Genomic DNA, 18,238 nt, shown 5'->3' on the forward strand with positions numbered 1-18,238 from the left:
TCTCCATGCTGGTGCTTTTTCTGAAAGCTTCTGTTGGTCCAGATGTGGAATCAGACCCGGTAGCAACCTGCCACAGACAGAACTTCAAAACATGATTATTCTGAGTTCACTGGTGATGGCGATGTTCACATGGACAGAGACAAACCGACAAGTCAACGCAAGTACATTATATAGCACTATATTGCATAGTAGGCTAAGAGAAAAAAGAAAAGCCAGCAACTTCCCTGTGTGTATTGAACTTCTGGATCTTAGAATAAACAGAAGACATGGTACTCTTGTCCTGTTTTTTATTAGGAAACTATAGATTGATCAATAATCTGAAATTACACAGCGAATCTCATTTAAAAAATATTCAAAATCATCACAATAATTTTGATTTCTATAAAACATAATGCCCAGGTACAATTCCTGTTTATGTCCATAAATTTCTACACCCTTAACATGTATCTACTGTACAGCAGCAAGACAAGATAACCATAACATAAATACAGTATACTTTCCTCTGCAGTCCAAGTGAAAGAGGTGAAATGTTTCATGTTTAAAACAAGGCCCAGCATATAAACAATACTATGAGATGGTTCCCTGCAATCTCAGTTCATTACGCATCAGAATTTCAGACTGCTCATACATCCTAAAGATTGGTAATGCTAACTGCTGTGCAAAATTAAGAGGCTTTAGGGCATCGGTTTTGATTTACTCATATATTTAAGTCTGCTTGCTTTCAAACACTGAAATCTTTCATTTTTATATACATTGCATTAATTAGCTGTGTTGTAATCCTCCATTTTCCAACACTGTCAACTTTAAAGATGTTCCACTTTCAAGGAAGGGTGCATATGGTAGAGGTGCTATCTATCTGCAAGGGTTGAATTTCAACTTTAGCAATCAAAGTTAAAATTCACATCAAGGCAAACACTGCTGTTCTTATTGCAACTATAATGTGGGGTGAGGTGGCTTGCAAGCGAGGCCCCGTGTCCTTTAGATGAGAGCTGGCATTTCTGAATATCTAATGATTTCGGTAAGGAGCAGAATTTCTCATTCTGTTATTCAGGAAACTATTAAATTTGTCATGTACGCTGTCTGGATGAGAGATGCTTTCCTGAACCGGGGCCTTGATTCCTGTGAGAATTATGGATGCTCAGTAAGTGGCCAGCTCAAGCACTTGACCTGCAAGTCCAATCACGTTAGACTGTTGTACTATTCTTGGATAGCATAAGCTAAGAAAAAAAAAAAAAAGAAGTAGATTTAAGAAGTAGTGGGCCTTCTTTTTAAAAAGCTATTTCAGGACAAGTACATTCAGACCACTGCATTTTCTATTTATATATAAATTCTTTGGCAACAATTTTCTAGAAAGCAAAATCATTCCTCTATGTAATACTTTATTGTCTCCCTGTTAAAAACTGGTATCTTAAAAAATCTATAGCACTTTCCACTATAAATAGTATTGTTCCAGATTAAGTATTAGTTCCTCCCTGAAGAAAAACAGATTAAAAAAATCTGGTCATTATCTGATAATGTTTATGTAGCAATGTTAAAATAAAACAGCAAAAGAAAATCATTCAGCATGTGGTTTGTCATTCACAAGAATGTTAGTGGTGTATTTATACAATAAAAACAACATAAGTTATCCTATTTTGTTTTAAAAATCGTAGTAGTAGAAATATATTGCTATCTGCAGGTTCATAAACAAAATGCAGATTTCCCATCTAAGTTCAAGTATTATTAGAATATTATTATTACTGTTATTATTATTAAAGGAGCTCTAAATCTTTGCAATTTTGCCTGTCTTTACATTGTTTCGGTCTTTCTGAGCAATAATGAGTTGCTATAATTTTTGTTCGTCAACAGAATCAACATGGAGCTTTGGTAGGTTTTGCCTGGTAGAACACAGCCTGGCAATCCTTGGGCTATTGTGAGTGGTTTAGAAGAGTGTGTTTGAGACTAGTAGTAGAGATATAGCAGTCATGTGTTTTCTTGGATGGCTGATAAACTGAATTCCTTCCAAGTTCTCAACATTCAGTCCCGTTTAAAGGAGGAAGGTGGGAAGAACCCAACCCAGACTTTTACCACATCAGGATATATCATCTTCATTTCTTCCCGGTACGGTCAGTTGCTCATAGGTTGGCAGGGTGTTATTTGGGTGGAAGAGATCTGAATTAACACTGTTGCCTCTCTGAGATGATCTGTTGTTCCCTTGATCCCCCTGATGGCTAGAAACCAGACGATGTAGCATATCAGTGATGAGGTTCAGTTTCTGGTCCATCTGTGTAACCTACAAAGGCAAAGGGAATGTTTGTTTAGCATCAGCATATGAGAAAACTGCAACAAGCCACATGATAAACATGCTGCATTAAAATGACACTATTCTTAATTAGCATGACAATAACCTCTAGGAAGACACCAGAGATTCACAATCCTTTGAACTGCGTTGGAAATTTAACACAATAGGTCAGAGCTGGATGACAAGAGCCCTGTTAATTCTCAGCTGTGGGATGTGCTTTGATAGTCATTTTATACCTGGATGAATGCATGATGCGTGAGCTTTCAAAGAGATGTGCCGGGACAGAGAACTAAGTCCCAGAACTGAGCTTCTGTGGTTTTTGTTGTTATTATTGTATCCATGTTTTTTTTTAAAACATTGTAAGCTACTAACATGCCTTAATGATATCAATATGCTATAGTAAATATCCCCTCTACTTGCAGTGATCTAATCCATGCTAAGCCAGGACTGACTGATGCCCTCTTTGTTACATTTGGGTCCAATTACCAAGCAGGCCACAAAATGCCCCACGGATATTTTTGCTGATGCAAGTGCATAGCAGCTGCGTTCTGTGGCAAGGGGTGGAAGTGGGACATGATTTGGTTTTATTCTGACACTGCTCCAATGACATGGCATTCACCAGGATCGCCACTGGAATTATGTGATTCACAGCAAATCAGAAACTCTTCTAAGATGGCTGAAAGCTGATTTTAAGTCTGGGGACCTGCAGAGGAAGGTTCAGAATGCTCATTTTCTTCTGCCTTTGGACATGTTATTTGATGATGATTATTATTTTTTGCTTTTTCTGCCCTTCTAATCTGTAGGTGAAAATATAATGAAAAATCAGCATATCGAAGAGAGACTAGGTTATGGATTTGTCCAAAACTTAGACTAAACTTGGAGTACATTTGAAGTTCTCAGAGGAAAATCAAGAACCAAATGTTTCTAGGAGCAGCACAACTTCGGTCTCTGGTTTCTTGCAATTTCCAGTCAAAAAGTAATGTGTACCATCCCTTCTATCTGGCATGAAAAACCTTCTCTCTGCTCTGACTCAAATGTACTGAGCCAGATGTCCTGAGGGGAAGATGGGCGCTTACAGCTACAATTTGGCAAATTCAAGTCATGCCCACTCTGCCCACTGGCATGGCAAGCGAGCAAGCGTTCCTCATGGAAAGATGCCTGACCTTCCTGAATGGGAAAAGGCTCAGAAAGTGGGCAGTGGAAGCCTCCTTATGGCCTCTCACTCCTTGCCCCAAGCATTAGAAATAGCCACAATTTTGTCACTGCAGTCTCAGATCCATCCACAGGGATCCTAAAACACTAAGGAAACCAGGCAAGAAGATGTAATAGGTTTTCAAAAGGGAAAAGAAAGTAAGCAGAAAAAAACGTGATGGGAATAAATTGCTGCCTCAAATATCTGCTAGAAAGTAGTGAAAGGCACATAAAACCGCCAGCAAGAGCATGAGTGGGAGCAATTTATATGTGCCTGGCTACCATCCAAGTATCACACAGGATAGTAAAAGACAGTAAGGCTGAGCAGAACATCAACAAACCTGGAGGATTTCAGCAGAAACTAAAATGTTTTTCCACTGTAGAGAAAATGCTGTTTTTTTCAAGCACTTTGTACAACTGGTAGGGAAGCAGATACAGTAATTTAAAAATATGAGGTGCCAGAGATTTATACATTGCAGATGGTTTTGAAAACATTAGGCAAAGCACTCTAGATGATACATGAAACACTAGTAATTCTGGATGGAAATGGCTGTTGAAAGAGGAGATTCTTCAAATGAGGAAGCTGAAGAACACAAGATCAAGATTTCTAGAAGGAAATACAGATGGAAAATGGAGCAGATCATCAGGTTTTCATTTCATCACTGTTTGCACTAATGGTGCCCATCACGGATGGCAAGTTCATGATGTTCCGAGCAGGACAGTACGATTTGGGGGTAACACTTCTCATTCTTGCAGTGCCCACTGCCCAGGCATTGCTTGCCCTCTGATACAGCTGCACTGGAAGGACTTTTCCTCTAACAAAAAATGTCCTTTTGCTAATTATTCTGAACTAACTTAGGGGATTTTTATAGGGTTTTTTTAAATCTGTGATTCCAGGCAGGGATTACCAGAGGAAACACAGACTGAAGATATATCTGGAAAATGTGCATTTATGAAACTCTTGCAGTGATGGGCTATTGAACATGACAGTAGATTGGACTGAGATCTGGATAGTCCTTCAACAGCTGCGCATCTTGGTGATGAAGTACTGGGGAGAAGTGAGATGTGAATACTCTTGCTGGGAAATAAATTCCCAGAGATAATTGTCTAATTTTTCTATGGAGTAAGGTTTGGCTGCTGCAGCTGTGGAGTGCAGGAGGCCCACAGAAGCAGAGGCAGAAGCTAATTACTATTGAGCTGAGCCATACGAGATAAAAAGTAAAGACCTAACCTCATCTTCCCCGTTCCTATTAACTGGTGTAGGCCTCTAAAGCCACAGCACAGCAGTTGTGCAGGGAGGTACAGACAGCTGGTTGTGTGTCTTTGTTGTTTCACCAGCTTGCTTTCAGATAAGGAGAGCTATTTCTGAGGGAGTTCTGTGCCCCTTACAGGCTTGCTCCAAGACATGCCGAAGCTGGCGGGAGGTTTTGGCAGTCACAGGCTTCCAGTGACTTTGGTGGACTCTAAATCTTGGACTGAACGGTTAATACCAAGTAGCAGCATATTCTTTGGATATCACAAGAGAGAGTGAAATTTTAAATTTCTGTACATTGCTTTGCTCGTGCTTCTTTGGTCTAGACCAGAAAATATGACATTTGCAATATTGTATGAAAACAAGATTTTTTCCATCCTCCAAAATCATTCTTCTAAAAGGATCCAACTGCCAGAGATTGAGCACTGATAGAGAGAAGCAGATTTAAACAGGCTTTGAAGCTAGCTCTTAGAAATGAATATGGAAATCTCATCCATGCAATGCACTGAAAAAACTCAAATAGCTCCTCATGAAGGCAGAATGATTAGAGCACAAGTTTTAAATGGCATATCATGAACAAATGTAGCTGTGTCACAGAACTAATTTTTCTATCTGTAAAGAAGTCACAGAAGCATACGACTGCTCTGATATCCCATACAATACACTAGAGGCAATGACACAGTTCCTGTGAGCCACAAGGTCCTCTTAGGTCATGGTTTCATGAAAAGTGGTCCTCTACAACTAAGTTTAAAATGACTTCTACGAAGGCATCAAAGACGTTCCAGAAGGCGTTAGTGAACAAGACTGTAAAACTGCTCTCCTGAGAGGAGGAGAGAGCAAAATAATGAGCAATTTATCTATTAAAATTCCATGGACAGTCACATCATATTCATTTAAAATGCATTTTACGCATTCATAACAGATCTATGATATGATTCAGGATACAAAATGTCACAATGAATTTCTCTCCTTGTTTCCACTCCCCTGCCCAAAAAAAAGGAAGCCCGGATGGTTCCAGGGACAGCTGGAAGAGAATCTCCTTCATGCACCACTGTGAAAGAGAAGTACAGAAGGGTCTGGAGACCTGTCCCAAAACTTGTTACAGGGGTTTACTGGGAAGGGATAAGGGTAGCAGGAAATACAGGGCCAAGAGGAACGGTATTTTCAGCCATGGAAATTTAAGATAGTGGGGCAGTGACTCTGCTGGTGGCTTCTTAATAGGGAGTTCTTAGTGCTCTGCAGGGTAACAAACTTTACTGGAAAGAAAATTACGGTCTCTTCATCTGTGCATCCTCATAAGTGGTTTTTTAAAGAATCCTTTCCATGTTTGCTATTCAATACTGCGTTTGCTGATAAGCTAGCTTTATATTTCAGAAAAATACACAAAAATCCTTTCTGTTAACAAAGCCATCTTCAGGCACACTAATGACTCAGAGAAAATAGAAGAGGAAAAAGTATTCCAGAACTTAAAATATGTGTTAATGGCAATGACACAAAGGAAGGCATCAGTATCAAGCAGCACTTCAGTAAGCACTGAGTGTGTCCATCAAGCTAAACATCTCTTTTTAAGGTGTGGTCATAAATCATTCTTTCTTTAGTGAGATTCATCCTATTTAGGTACTTTTCTTAAGAATATTTGAGGAAGCTTCAGAGAGCAGCTTCCCTGGCTCTTCTTCTTGCTAAGTTCCTACACGTTGTGGTATCTCAATATGTCTAAAAGCTAATACCTCAGAGATTTCACGGTCCTGTGAGCAGGAACAAAGCTAGGAGTGGCTTTTCAGAAAAGTTCAAGGATAGGTATAGGAATCTTCACAGAAGATTTCCTTTACGCTTTTCTTCGCAGCTATGATAAAGGCATGGAGAGAACAACAATTTCAGTATTATTAAAGAAAGTTTATTTCTTCAGGTACACCATTTTTCAAAAATGTTGGCAACAGTCATTCTTCCATTTACAGCACCCAAGATTCCAGATTCTTGAGAATCCCCTTATCAGAGCTTCTGGCTTCGATATGTTTATTTTGTTGCCAGAGATTAGGCAGCATGCTTGCTGGAGGTTATATACTAGTCACTGAGGTGTTTATAGGAGAATGTAATCTGCATGAAGGAAGATTTGTTCTCCAGACTGTCTGTACTTTCTCTTGAGAGTTGTCCAAAGAAGGGAGTATGTGTGTGGTGTCTGGGGGAAGGATAGAGGAAGTGGAGCCAGTGAGAAAACACTCTCCTCTAATATTACTCCTGGCTAGAAAAATATAAAGGCTGAGCTTCTGAGGAACTAAATTAGCAGGTTTTGTGGGCTGCACATGACTAGTCAGTGAAAATACTGTATAAACACTGCGGCCACTGTCTTAGCTGACAAATAAAACTGACAAATTTGAAAAGACAGCATCTTAGGAAAGAAAGACACTTGTTACACACTGTCCTAAAATCAGCTCTTTTGTATGAAGTTCTCAGTGCCAGTATCCTGTTTGTTTTTTATTTTTTCTTTTTTTTATTTTCAGTAAACAGAGACGGTTGCTGGTCTCTTCTTAACTCTGTATTTCTATTAAAAAAATTATTTCTCCCACATTTCTCAACAGTGTAAGAAAAAAACCCTGATTTTTGCTAGTAGTAACTCCTAAACAGTGCTGATAATTCTGTATGAGTCAGTGTGTGCTGCTCCGTGATTTCAACAGAGAATGATGACCTGGGGCTGGGAAGAGACTTCTGAGCCACTGAGTCAGGATTGGAGCTCAGGAACAACTGGGATACTTAAGCCAGTCATCTGCTCTGATTCTGCAGGAGTTCTCTTGAAATCAGAGCAAACTGCTACTAAAAAGAAGCTTGGCACAGTGAATTCCCAGTGCGCTGTGTACAGCTCCAGTTTAGTCACATTTTTCTTAATTGTATTGGAAAGTAAAACAAACTGGTAACACTGGTAACACCAACTTGTGGCCATTTGATTAGTGACTATAACAACTATGGCATTTTCATTCATTTGAGGAATTTTGTCCTGATGATGCAGCACAAGCCTTAGGGCACCAGATATTCAAGCTATAGAAAACAGGAGAAATCAGAGGGTTAATTTATTAATTCTTTGTTTTAATTACAATTGGGAAAGCAGTTTTGATAAGCAGGTAGCTATGCTGTTGAGAAGCATTTTTCCTTTCCAAATGTCCTTTGCCCCAAATAAAAATATCTTTTCTTAAAAAACAACTTCAAAGTTTCTGGCTAGCTATTTGCCTAGCTCAAGTTCTTTCCTGTGGCTTTTCGTTATTTTTAGAGGACCGTAGACTGCAACTGTAATGACATTTTTCAGATTAGAAGTCTCCCTTGAATTCTATTCAAAACTGCCAATAGTAAGAGACAGGCCCCAACAGGTCAAAAAACTCAGAAAGTGATCTGAAAAAGACACTGAAGTACTGTGTAATAGCAATTTGTGATTTGTATAAAATACGGTTTACATGTTACCCAGCACAGAATATAGGCTGCATGTTTTGTAACGGTCCCTTTTAGCGTACTGCCATTTTCCCCTCAGATGAAAATTAAGACAACAGCCTTCAGTGACAGCAGTAGTTGAAGAAGATATTACACAATAAAACAGCAGTCTTCACAGCTATCTTTGACTATTTCTAGCCAGTTACACACAGTTCATCTTTATGTGAATAAATGCTTCTGGATTTGCAGCTGGCAAGGTGTCAAGCTATTAAACAAGACCTACAAAGAAACAAGTGACAACAGCAATAAAGGAGAGAAGCTGTGTAGTCACCTTCATAGACTTACATGGCTATAACTTGCTGATTGACTGAAGGAAGGAAGGTAAAATTAATAAGCACTGCTATTACTCTCTAACAAGGAGTTTGGTAGGACACTGCCAAAAGGAAGAATTAGTCACAGGAGAGTGAATTATACTTGGCCACGAATGGCTATAGAGTACAAGCCTCAAAAGGTGGCAGAAGGATTCTGGGGCAATGGTTATTTTAAAAGTGGAAGAGATTCAGAAAGACCAAAGGTAAAAGAAAGTCAGGGTTGGACTTCTGCTTCTAGTGAAGCAAGAGGTGAGGAGGAAGCTTGAAGTGATAGGAGAAGGTAAGAAGTGGAGACTGAACAATGCTGCTGCTTGAGAAAAAGAGAGCTGTGAAAGGTGGCTGTGGGTCAGTGCATTTGTTGTTGCTATTATCAACTTCTTGCAAAAATATCTGGCTTATTTAAAACACTCAAAATATTGGAAATCAGCTCTCCCTGAGAATCTCCCTTCGGCTCTAGGTGTAGATTTGGGCTAAGAAGCCCCTCTGATTGCTGACTGCTGCCTGAACGCCCAGGCCAGCCCTGCTGCTTCACAGCACTGAATGCATGCCCAGATGTGTGCAATGCTTGCAGATCTATCGGGCATCCAGAGGGCTATAGCCAAGCAATTAAAATTTGTGGTTGACTCTTGTAGATAAATGAGACGAGACTTAAAACACATGGAAATTTTCAAGTTAGGATCATGTCCAAAATCTACAGTCTTTGGCCCAGCACAGCCTCAGGATACAGCTTTTTTGCCTTTTTTTTTTTTTTTTTTTTGCTTTTAACTGAAATATTACAAAGGTCAGAGATTTTTTTTTAACCCTTTCCTTTAAACTAGTAGAGTAGCAGAAAGTGAGGTGTAGATGCAGAAGGGAGTATGGAATACTCTTCTGAATGAAGCCAGGAAATTGAAGTTTAGGGTCTTGTTTCTAAATATAACTTTTATCATAAGCTAATAAAGAAGATAAGATCTCTCTTTCCTATTAATTGAATACTTAGGATTTTTAGAAGATTTCCTTATCTTCATCTACCATAGCCCTACCTTCAGGAAATGATATCTCTTTCACACATCACACATTTTTTCCTTTTCCACTTGAAAATAAGGAACAAGTTGACAAGAAGAGACCGATTCTTTCCTTAAATGTGAATCAGCGATACCAAAAGCAGGAAACATTTATGTACCCACAAAAAGGACCAGCAATCCATTTAGCACCATCATTCTAAGCACTTTCCCATGTTATGCTTAAATTGTAATCCAGTGTTATGGAAGATGCTGAACAGGCTGGAGATAGCAAGAAATGTAAAGGAAGTACTGGGCAAAGAAACCAGAAGAACCTTGACAACTTATCTCCATGCAGTAGTTTGGATACAGCTATAGAACAAATGACAGCAATTAGTGCGTCTTATATCCAAAGTGTTGTGAACCTTAGTGCATCTATATAGCACCATGGTGCAATAGATATGTACTATCATTTTTATCCCAAAGTGGGAAAAAATGAGGCAGTAAAGTTAATGGCAAGGCTTCAGATTTACCAAGCATCTTTAACTGGAAAGAAGAGATCTAAAAACCTTTAAAAGTCATCTTCCCCATGTTGGGTAGATCTCAAAGCACTTTTCATTTTTTTAAATGAAACAGCAGGTTGGAAAACTGATTACTTTCTGATTCCCAACCACATTCATATTCACCAAAACATCCCTCCGCTGTGTCCTTCTGGTTGAGCACCCCAGTGCCTATCTGCCGGGGAAAAAAAGACTGTTTAGCTAGCAGGCATTTATATTTCAGATGCTCCAGTTCCACAGATGTGAAGAAAACTCCCTGTGGAACTTGCCCCTGGAGAACTCTCTTTGCTGATTTAATCACGGCAGTACAGCCTCTGAATATCACTCCATATTTTTGTTGTCAGAAATTTGGCTATCAGACAACAACTTTCTCCTAGCTGTAGATTCCTGTTTCAAATGTGGAACGGTGGCATATTTACAACACTTCAGGGTTCAAAAAAAAAAAAAAAAAAAAAAAGTAAAAGACCAAACTAACATAAAAATATGTCCAAAACTCTTTTCCACAGAAAAATAACCCCTGGACCCCCTTGCCAGCATATCCAATTAAACAAAACAAAACTGACTAATCTTGACCTCTCTCCAAAGGGGAATGTTTTGTTTCTTGAAACCCTGGCTCTTGCTCTCATATGATACTGGGACTATGACTAATAACCTCTTGCTGGAGTACTGCTGATAATTTCACCATTGAGTAGCTGCCCTAGTTCTGGATCATCGTAGCATGTACTGAAGTTGCCAAGATTTTATTTTTAAAAAACAAAGAATAAGATATACATTCATAGTCCCCAGTGTTAGGAATACATTTTTCAGTTCTGTTAGGCTTTGCCTGACAATTTTTACTCCTTCCTCGGAACTGTTATTTTTCAGATGCCTGCTAAGAAATGGTTCCTTTTTTCCTTTCTCTCTCTAAAACACTTTTCCTAATTCAAAACAGATTTGTGACTGCAGCTCTTTTCAAAACAAATACGCCATGCATCACATCGAGTTAGGTCAGCATTGCTTATGTTAATGTTTCACACTTCACCCAAATGAGGCGTTCACACTCCTTTTCAAGGTAATGCAGCCAGAGGAGGTGCACAGCATTTTCCAGTTGCAGTAGAAAGTGAGACGTATCCACAGGTTATGCATCTTACAGCAGACCCAAATTCTTTCTTACAGTGGAAACTAGTTGTCTACTTCAGCTATGGCACAGCCACCTCAGCGCTACTTCCCTGCCCACAGCAGGCAGACAAGAACCCATTCAATTAGTTCACTTTAAACTTTGGTCACTGTCAGTAAGCTAAAGGAAATGAAAACAACAGAGCTCAATCTGTGCAAACTTTGAGAATGGAAGTTAGTGCAAAATACTGCAATGTAGTGCTGTGCTGCTGCATGTCATCACTACTGCCTTGAAAATTCAGTCTTCTAGCTCCTTTCTTTAGGGAAGCAGCATTAGTAGTAAGGAGGTGTGGTGTGCATAAGTTTGGTCAGAGTGAGGAACTTGCTTTTAAGAGTCTGATGGCATCAGGTCCCTTAATACGCCAAAAGCCAAGCACCTGAAAATCAAGAGCCATTTTAAAAACTGTTGGCTGGCTTTACTTCTGTAGTTGTTGGGGTACTTGGACACACAGCAGTGATTCACATGGTTTGTCCAACTTAATGTGTTCCCTAAAGGTAGGGTGGGTGCCAACAGAGCTGGGCAAGGAAAGGGAAGAGAAGACAACAGATATTCTGTGGCATGGAGTGGGACCGAGAGCTCATCGGTGCTATAGGCACAGGGTAAGAAGATGATGGCACTTGCCTGGTGTAAAGATACTACTGAAGTGTATTTAATAGATCACAGTGCGCCTTAAGATTTCTGTGTGTAAGATCCTACTGAACAGCAAAATATCACGGATGGGCTGGGCTGGGATTGGATGCAATGGGATAGCAAGAGTAGGGAAGTACTGCCTGCTTTCTACTCAAAATGCTAAAGAGCAAGACGAATTGCAAGATGAGCTAAAGATTTAGCAAGATTGCTAAAGAGCAAGATGGTTTTTTTTTTTTGCTGTTCTTGGTTTTTTAAGGAAAATCCTTTTTTTAAGCACCTGCAATCTACTCATTATTTGTGATTTGATAGGTACTATATAAGCAGAAAAGACATAAACTCCTTTCTACTCAAAATGAGCTTACTAAATTAATAACCATTAAATGAATTCTGCAGCAAAAATCATTGGGAAAAAGGAATGGGGAGAAAAAGAGAGAGAAGCAATTATAATAACAGTGAGTTTTGAGATTCCCTGAGGGCTGCTGGTAATTAAACCAATGGCACCATGAATCTCTGTTTGATGCGGTCATGAATCTGTTTTCAAAAGAAAAACCTTTAAAAAGATTCTTTCAGTCGAATTTTTAGAGAACAAGCTCAGTATGAATAATTAGAGCAGAAATACTTGATAAATATTATTATGAAGAAGTCATTTATGGGCCATGGCATATGCAGGTTAGAAATCCCAGTGATAAATAAAGCGGCAAGTTTGCACCCATTCTGAAAACACAAAACCAGGGCTGTACGCTTGTATGCTTGAGTTAGTTCCTCAGAAAGGAGGCTGCCTCTTGTTTTCACTATTGCATTAAGCGTTACAAACACACAGATGCAAGACAGAAAACTGCAGTGGGAAAACTCAATATAATGAAAGAAAACCACACACAATCCAAAGGCACTTTTCTTTCTCAGGGGCCAGCACAAAGATCAGAGGTGAAGTTTATTGGTGATAAAAATGTCTGCAGGCTCAGTCCTCTCCCCTGCCCTTCTGACTGCCATTCACTTCTGCTGAAATCCTACCCTTCAACATGCCTCTTTCAGAATATTCAGAAAAATAAAAATGTGTTTGTTTTGTAGAGATGCTAAGCACCTGGCAACGCACTGAAATCCAGAGAAGATGCGGGTGCTTTGTACCCTCCAAACTCAAGTTGCCCCAGACTCCTCAAAACTGCATTTCATTTATTTCCTGACTACTTCAAGAAGAGGCATCTACAATCAATCACATGCCAGCAAATAACCAATGAGTGAGCTAGAACCTATTATATTTACCAGAAGAAGCCCATGTTTAAAAGGAAATGAAGGCTGTCGTGGCATTATTCATAAAAGCGAACTGGTAGATCTTACAGATACCAGAAGCAAAACTACAACAAAGGCAACCAACTGCTAATGAAGAAGGGTTTTCACTCAAATTTCATGGGTCATACAGAGTCATTACCCATGCCTGCAGGAGTTCAACAGCTCTGCCAATTGAATCTGGGGGAAATTAAGTGATTATTTTGTTTATGCATTTTGTAGTATTGGACATTTTTCTTTCAATCCCGAATTCTAGAGCAAACCAGCTATGCAAGAATATCAGCTTCAATTTCCAGAGTTAGCTTCAAACCAGCCTTGTTGCAGAAAAAATCTTGAACACAGGTTTTCAGTGGACATCAGTCTCAGAAACAAGATTTCAAAGACTAATATTAGTTTCCTTTTATTTTTTCTTTTTGTGTAAATACACCCTTATGGTTCTAAGCCAATCCCTTAACACTCTGGGGGCTCAACACCTTCTGAAAACGAAGAGACAGATTGTTTGGCTGCTCCCAGTAACAAGTGCTGCATGGGTTAACTTTCCAAATTGGTTCTATTGCAGGTTTCCCTCTGGTTCTGAGTCAGTTAAAATACCAAGGCTCTTCTCCATAACATTTTAAGCTACAACGTCTTCAAAAGTAAACAAATGTTTCTGATAAAATAACATGTTTGAAAAATGGAATGGATGACAAAGATAACAAAAAATCCTTAGTGCTTTTCTTTGTCAATAGCCTCTTCTAGGAATAGAGCCAGACCGGGCATTTATTTGGACTGGTAAACTATGACTCAAAAAGCGGATCTACTGGCAGTGTAAGCAACTGCTCAGTGGTGGAAGCAAAAGGCTCACAGTCTTCCCTAGCTGATTAATCATCATGACAGGCCTGCAGATTAAATGATCTGCCCAGCTGCAGATGTTAGACGTGCATCCATCTCTTGCTATTCTTTTGGTTCATAGGCAGTAGCTTGGATTGCTCATTCTTAAGATAATGATGACCATTACTGTTCAAAACAAAAAGGATTTGGGCTTTGTAATTTTATCCTGTGATAGAGGAGACTTCTACACAAGATAACGTAGCACATATAGTCTAGACACAATGAAATACTTGAAAATCCTTCGGGTGGAGGTGGTGACAGTCTTGCACATAAAGCTTTGAGATGTTTCTCTCTCCAGTCCCACCCCCTACCAGAACTGCTATCAATTGCACAAAGGAGGAGCATGGATATGAGTGGGATCTTTCCCCTCAAGCCCTGCTATTAGCTGTATACTAGCCCCTGTTATATCAGTAATAAAATGTACCTTCTCTGTGAAGGGAGGCAGCACAAAGTAACGCTCCACAGCACTTACAGACAGGAAACAAAGAGTAGCAATGTGATGACAGCATAGGAGAGCATCATGGTGGCAGAAAGAAGAGCTGGCTACCCAACACTAGCGCAGCCAGCTGGCTTACTACAAGTGCAGAGTCCTTACAGGACTTTCAATGACTGCTAGCAATGAGAAACATCATTTTAATTCTTATGTAAAGCATTTCACTTTCGTCACCACAGAGGCACTGGCTTGGGCCTCAGTCAGGGAGGCCTTCATTAGGATCTCTCTGGAGAGAGAGCATCAGGGGACCAACATCCCACTGCTGAAGCAAGCTGCAGCCTGCTGCTCCCGGAGATCGATCACTTGTGTTCTCCAAAGCCATACCTGCTGAAGATCTGGGCATCACCGCACATACTGGTTAAGCTGGAGGCATTTCTTATTTTCTCTCTGTCTACTTTCCTTGAGAGAGTGAAAGAGGTTACTAAAGAATTATTTCTTTTCTTTCTTCTGCTAGCCTCTTTTTCCAGGTAGTATCTCTTTTTTCTTGTCCGACAGAGAGAAAGCAATCAGCTAGTCACCGGAGAATTTCATTCACCCTAACCATGGAAAAAAGATCGTCTGATAGTGTCTACTAAGGATTTCACAGACTAAAATGCTAACATTATTCTAATTAAATGAAGACATTTTCATCCATTTTCAAGGATGACTTTAAGTGATTCAGCTAATAATTTTAGTTCTGACACATCTGCTCCGAAAAGTGAGGAGTTTAATTCAGCCTCAAGCATTGTGGTTCCTTTCAGGTATCAGTTTTTCCTTCTTACTTTACAGTATCAGCATTGTTGATTTATATACTAAAGGAACGGTGCTTTCAAACCAAGAAGTAATCTTCTCAAATTATATCTAATTTTAAGATAGAAGCTGAATGATGATGAGAACAGTAAAAATAATTAAAATGCCAAGTGCTTCTGTTTTCACAAAGCCTCATAGTGCTTAGGTACACACTATTCACAGCCGAGGAAATGGAAACAACAGAAAGCAAAATGACTTGCATGAAATCCTGCAGAAGGTGGCTGAGAATCAGGAACAGCACGCACGCCACCCAAAAATTCCACAGCAACCACACCAGTGCATCACTCTAGATGTGACATGGACTGTCACAGTGACACAAGTGTCTCATACTGCCTTTGAGAAGCTGGTTTACACAGAAGGCAGAGGTCTGGTTGCACTTATTCCTCTCTGGCTCAGACAGAACTTGTTGCGTACATGTGCAAGTGAGAAGACCATGTGTGACCAGCTCTCTGATATACATTATTTATATAACAGTTCTACTGACTGAAAAACTAATAAATCCACAGCCTGCAGATGATGTGCAGACATACAAACACATCATCACAAATATCTTGATTCTTTGCTGGGTTTTGTTGTTGCTGTTTTTTTTCTCCCTGCTGCAGCACAGTGGAACATCTAGAAGTACAATAGCTAATCAAGCCTCTGGCTAAATAATCTTATTTAAATCACAGTGGTTCACTCAGGCCATTTCCCCATATAGAATGGTCACAAGGCCTAGGGGTAAGTGTCATTTTCCAGGGAAGTTTTTCTAGATGAATATTTCACATAGATCAAACTTTGTCAAACTCAATTGTAAAGCAGTGCTGGAAGGTGATCGAGACCTCCTTCACCCCAAGTGCCCTCCACTCCCAAGTCAGCTTTTCAGTGATGGAGACCCATGTAGGTAGGTCTCTCTGAAAGCAATGCCTCCTATTTATTTCCCATGGAAACTACAACGGATACAAAGAGCAGAATATCACTGTTTGATAGAGCAAATTCTCAGCTACGATTTTTCAACACAGTCATCACCATTTAGTTATGCATTTTTGCCACCGATGAACAAGAGCATGCATGCCACGCTCGTAAGCATGTGCACCAGCATAGGTGACCTGTTGTCACTGCTGCAATGCACCACCCACTGCCTCACTGTGCTCACATCCACTGGTTGGTCCCCAGAAACGTTCATCAAGCGTCAACGAATGCCAGTAGGTGCTGTTTTTTCCGCATGGAAGAATTCAATTCCCTCATATTTATGAAGAAGGAAGTGTATGGGAAGCACAACCTGAGCCCAATTTTTGACTTTTTAGCTACCTCGTCACTTGGCTTTCTGTGTGCTGTAGCACAGGTTTATTTTGCAGAGTAGGCTTTGTTTTTCACCCAGGTACAACTCTTAACTTTTGGTCATTTTTTTTGTTATGTTGTGCACCATCTGCAGTGACAGTAAATGAACTGCCACAGCTCAGTCTGTAGCTTTCTGCCCATAACACTGCACGAGACAAAGAGGTCAAAACAAGGTTTCTCTCCTTGAGTATTGTAACCACAGACTATTTATAACTCTGTGTATATCCATGCTGGACAAAGAAGCTTTCCATGTGTAGAAAATGACATGAACTCAATCTTTGCAGACAGTCCCCGAGCCTAAAAACGCTTTTGTTAGTACAGCGAACACCTGTACTAATTATGCACTTCACTCAGTCGGGGGTCATTGCTCATGGCAAAGGTTTTAAATCAGCCACCCCAGGAGACAGACATCATTACTCGGCTCGAGCAGTCGCACTGATGCCACAGAATTAGGCAAACCTGGAAATACACTCAGACTCTGAAGTCTGTAAAAGTGAAAGGCTGTAACGCTTCACTGTTGTGCACAATAAGACAGTTTGGATGAATAGAGAAAATCATCAGATACAACTGCTGAAACCTGAAGTTTAACATTATTTTCAGATTTAAGCATATGTTCTCCTGACTTTCACGTAAACTACATTTTTTCATCCCTCCCTGTATATCGTCCTGCGTAACCCAGCAAAACTTGCAAATGTGACAAATGTCAAATAATGTTGTTTTATTCATGTTGTGATTCATAGCTGCTATTTATTCACCTAAAATTATGCTGGAACTCACATTCCAAGGTCGGCGTTACTTTTTCTCACTGATGTAGCTCCTCACTGGAAGTCCTCTGCAGACGGTCCCTGCTCACTTTGTGGTGCTGCTCATCAGTGCTGGTGCTTCCCTAAGCTTGCGAAGGTGTTAATTCTCTACCGCCTTTGGCAAAGGGTATGCACTTACGTCTGCTCATTATTGCTTACAGGGACGTACCTGACATTCTTCCTTATTCTTCTGCCTGTCATTTCTGTTCAGAAATGTTCACACAATATGTACAAATGAGTTCATATGTGCCGTACGCTATTAGACTTTTCAAGCTCTGATTACATACAAGAGTGCTGTCACCAGCTTGACAGATAAGGCTGCTCCCGGGCTGCTCTTAATGCTGTTTCCTGATTTTCTGCTCTCCAGGACAGAAGATCTCAGGAATAACAGTACTCAAAATTGGAAGAATCAGTTTTATACAACATGAAAACCAGTCTCTTGATGGTTTGGAGCTGGACTCGATGATCCTTTCGGGTCCCTTCCAACCTGGGTTAGTCTATGAGTCTCACAGGTCAGAGGGGGCAGATACCTGCATTCCGCTTTCCTCTAATCCTAATCAGACAGGCAGCAATTAACATTCAGATTTCTTACTGGTAAGTCACTTCGGGTAGGGGCTTGCTTCAATTCCATACACTCCAACGTTTCAGGCGTTTCTCAATACAAAAGCAGCATCGCCTCTACCAGAGGAAAGGAGCCCTGGGTGACTGGCAGATGGCGTGGGCAGGGTTCTCCATGGGGCTGTTTACAGCCCTCAGCTCTGGCAGCACACAGCTGGGTAATTAAATGGGGAGCGGGGGGCGAAGTTGTTCAGAAACAACAAAGAACAGGAGGGAGCAAAGGCAG

General features: G+C 40.2%; 1 protein-coding gene across 2 annotated transcripts in view; it reads right to left on the bottom strand.

Moving 5' to 3' along the window:
- The window catches only part of KCNQ1 (potassium voltage-gated channel subfamily Q member 1), a 330,702-nt gene continuing 312,734 nt past the window's right edge, over positions 271–18,238 (bottom strand). For both annotated transcript variants that reach the window (XM_021402549.1, XM_021402550.1), the window contains one exon: positions 271–2,272. In XM_021402549.1, coding sequence (XP_021258224.1) covers positions 2,072–2,272 — 201 coding nt within the window. In that variant the 3' untranslated portion in view covers positions 271–2,071. The remainder of the gene's footprint in view (positions 2,273–18,238) is intronic.

This window comes from Numida meleagris, chromosome 6 (genome assembly GCF_002078875.1).
Source record: "Numida meleagris isolate 19003 breed g44 Domestic line chromosome 6, NumMel1.0, whole genome shotgun sequence".
Lineage (NCBI taxonomy): Eukaryota > Metazoa > Chordata > Aves > Galliformes > Numididae > Numida > Numida meleagris.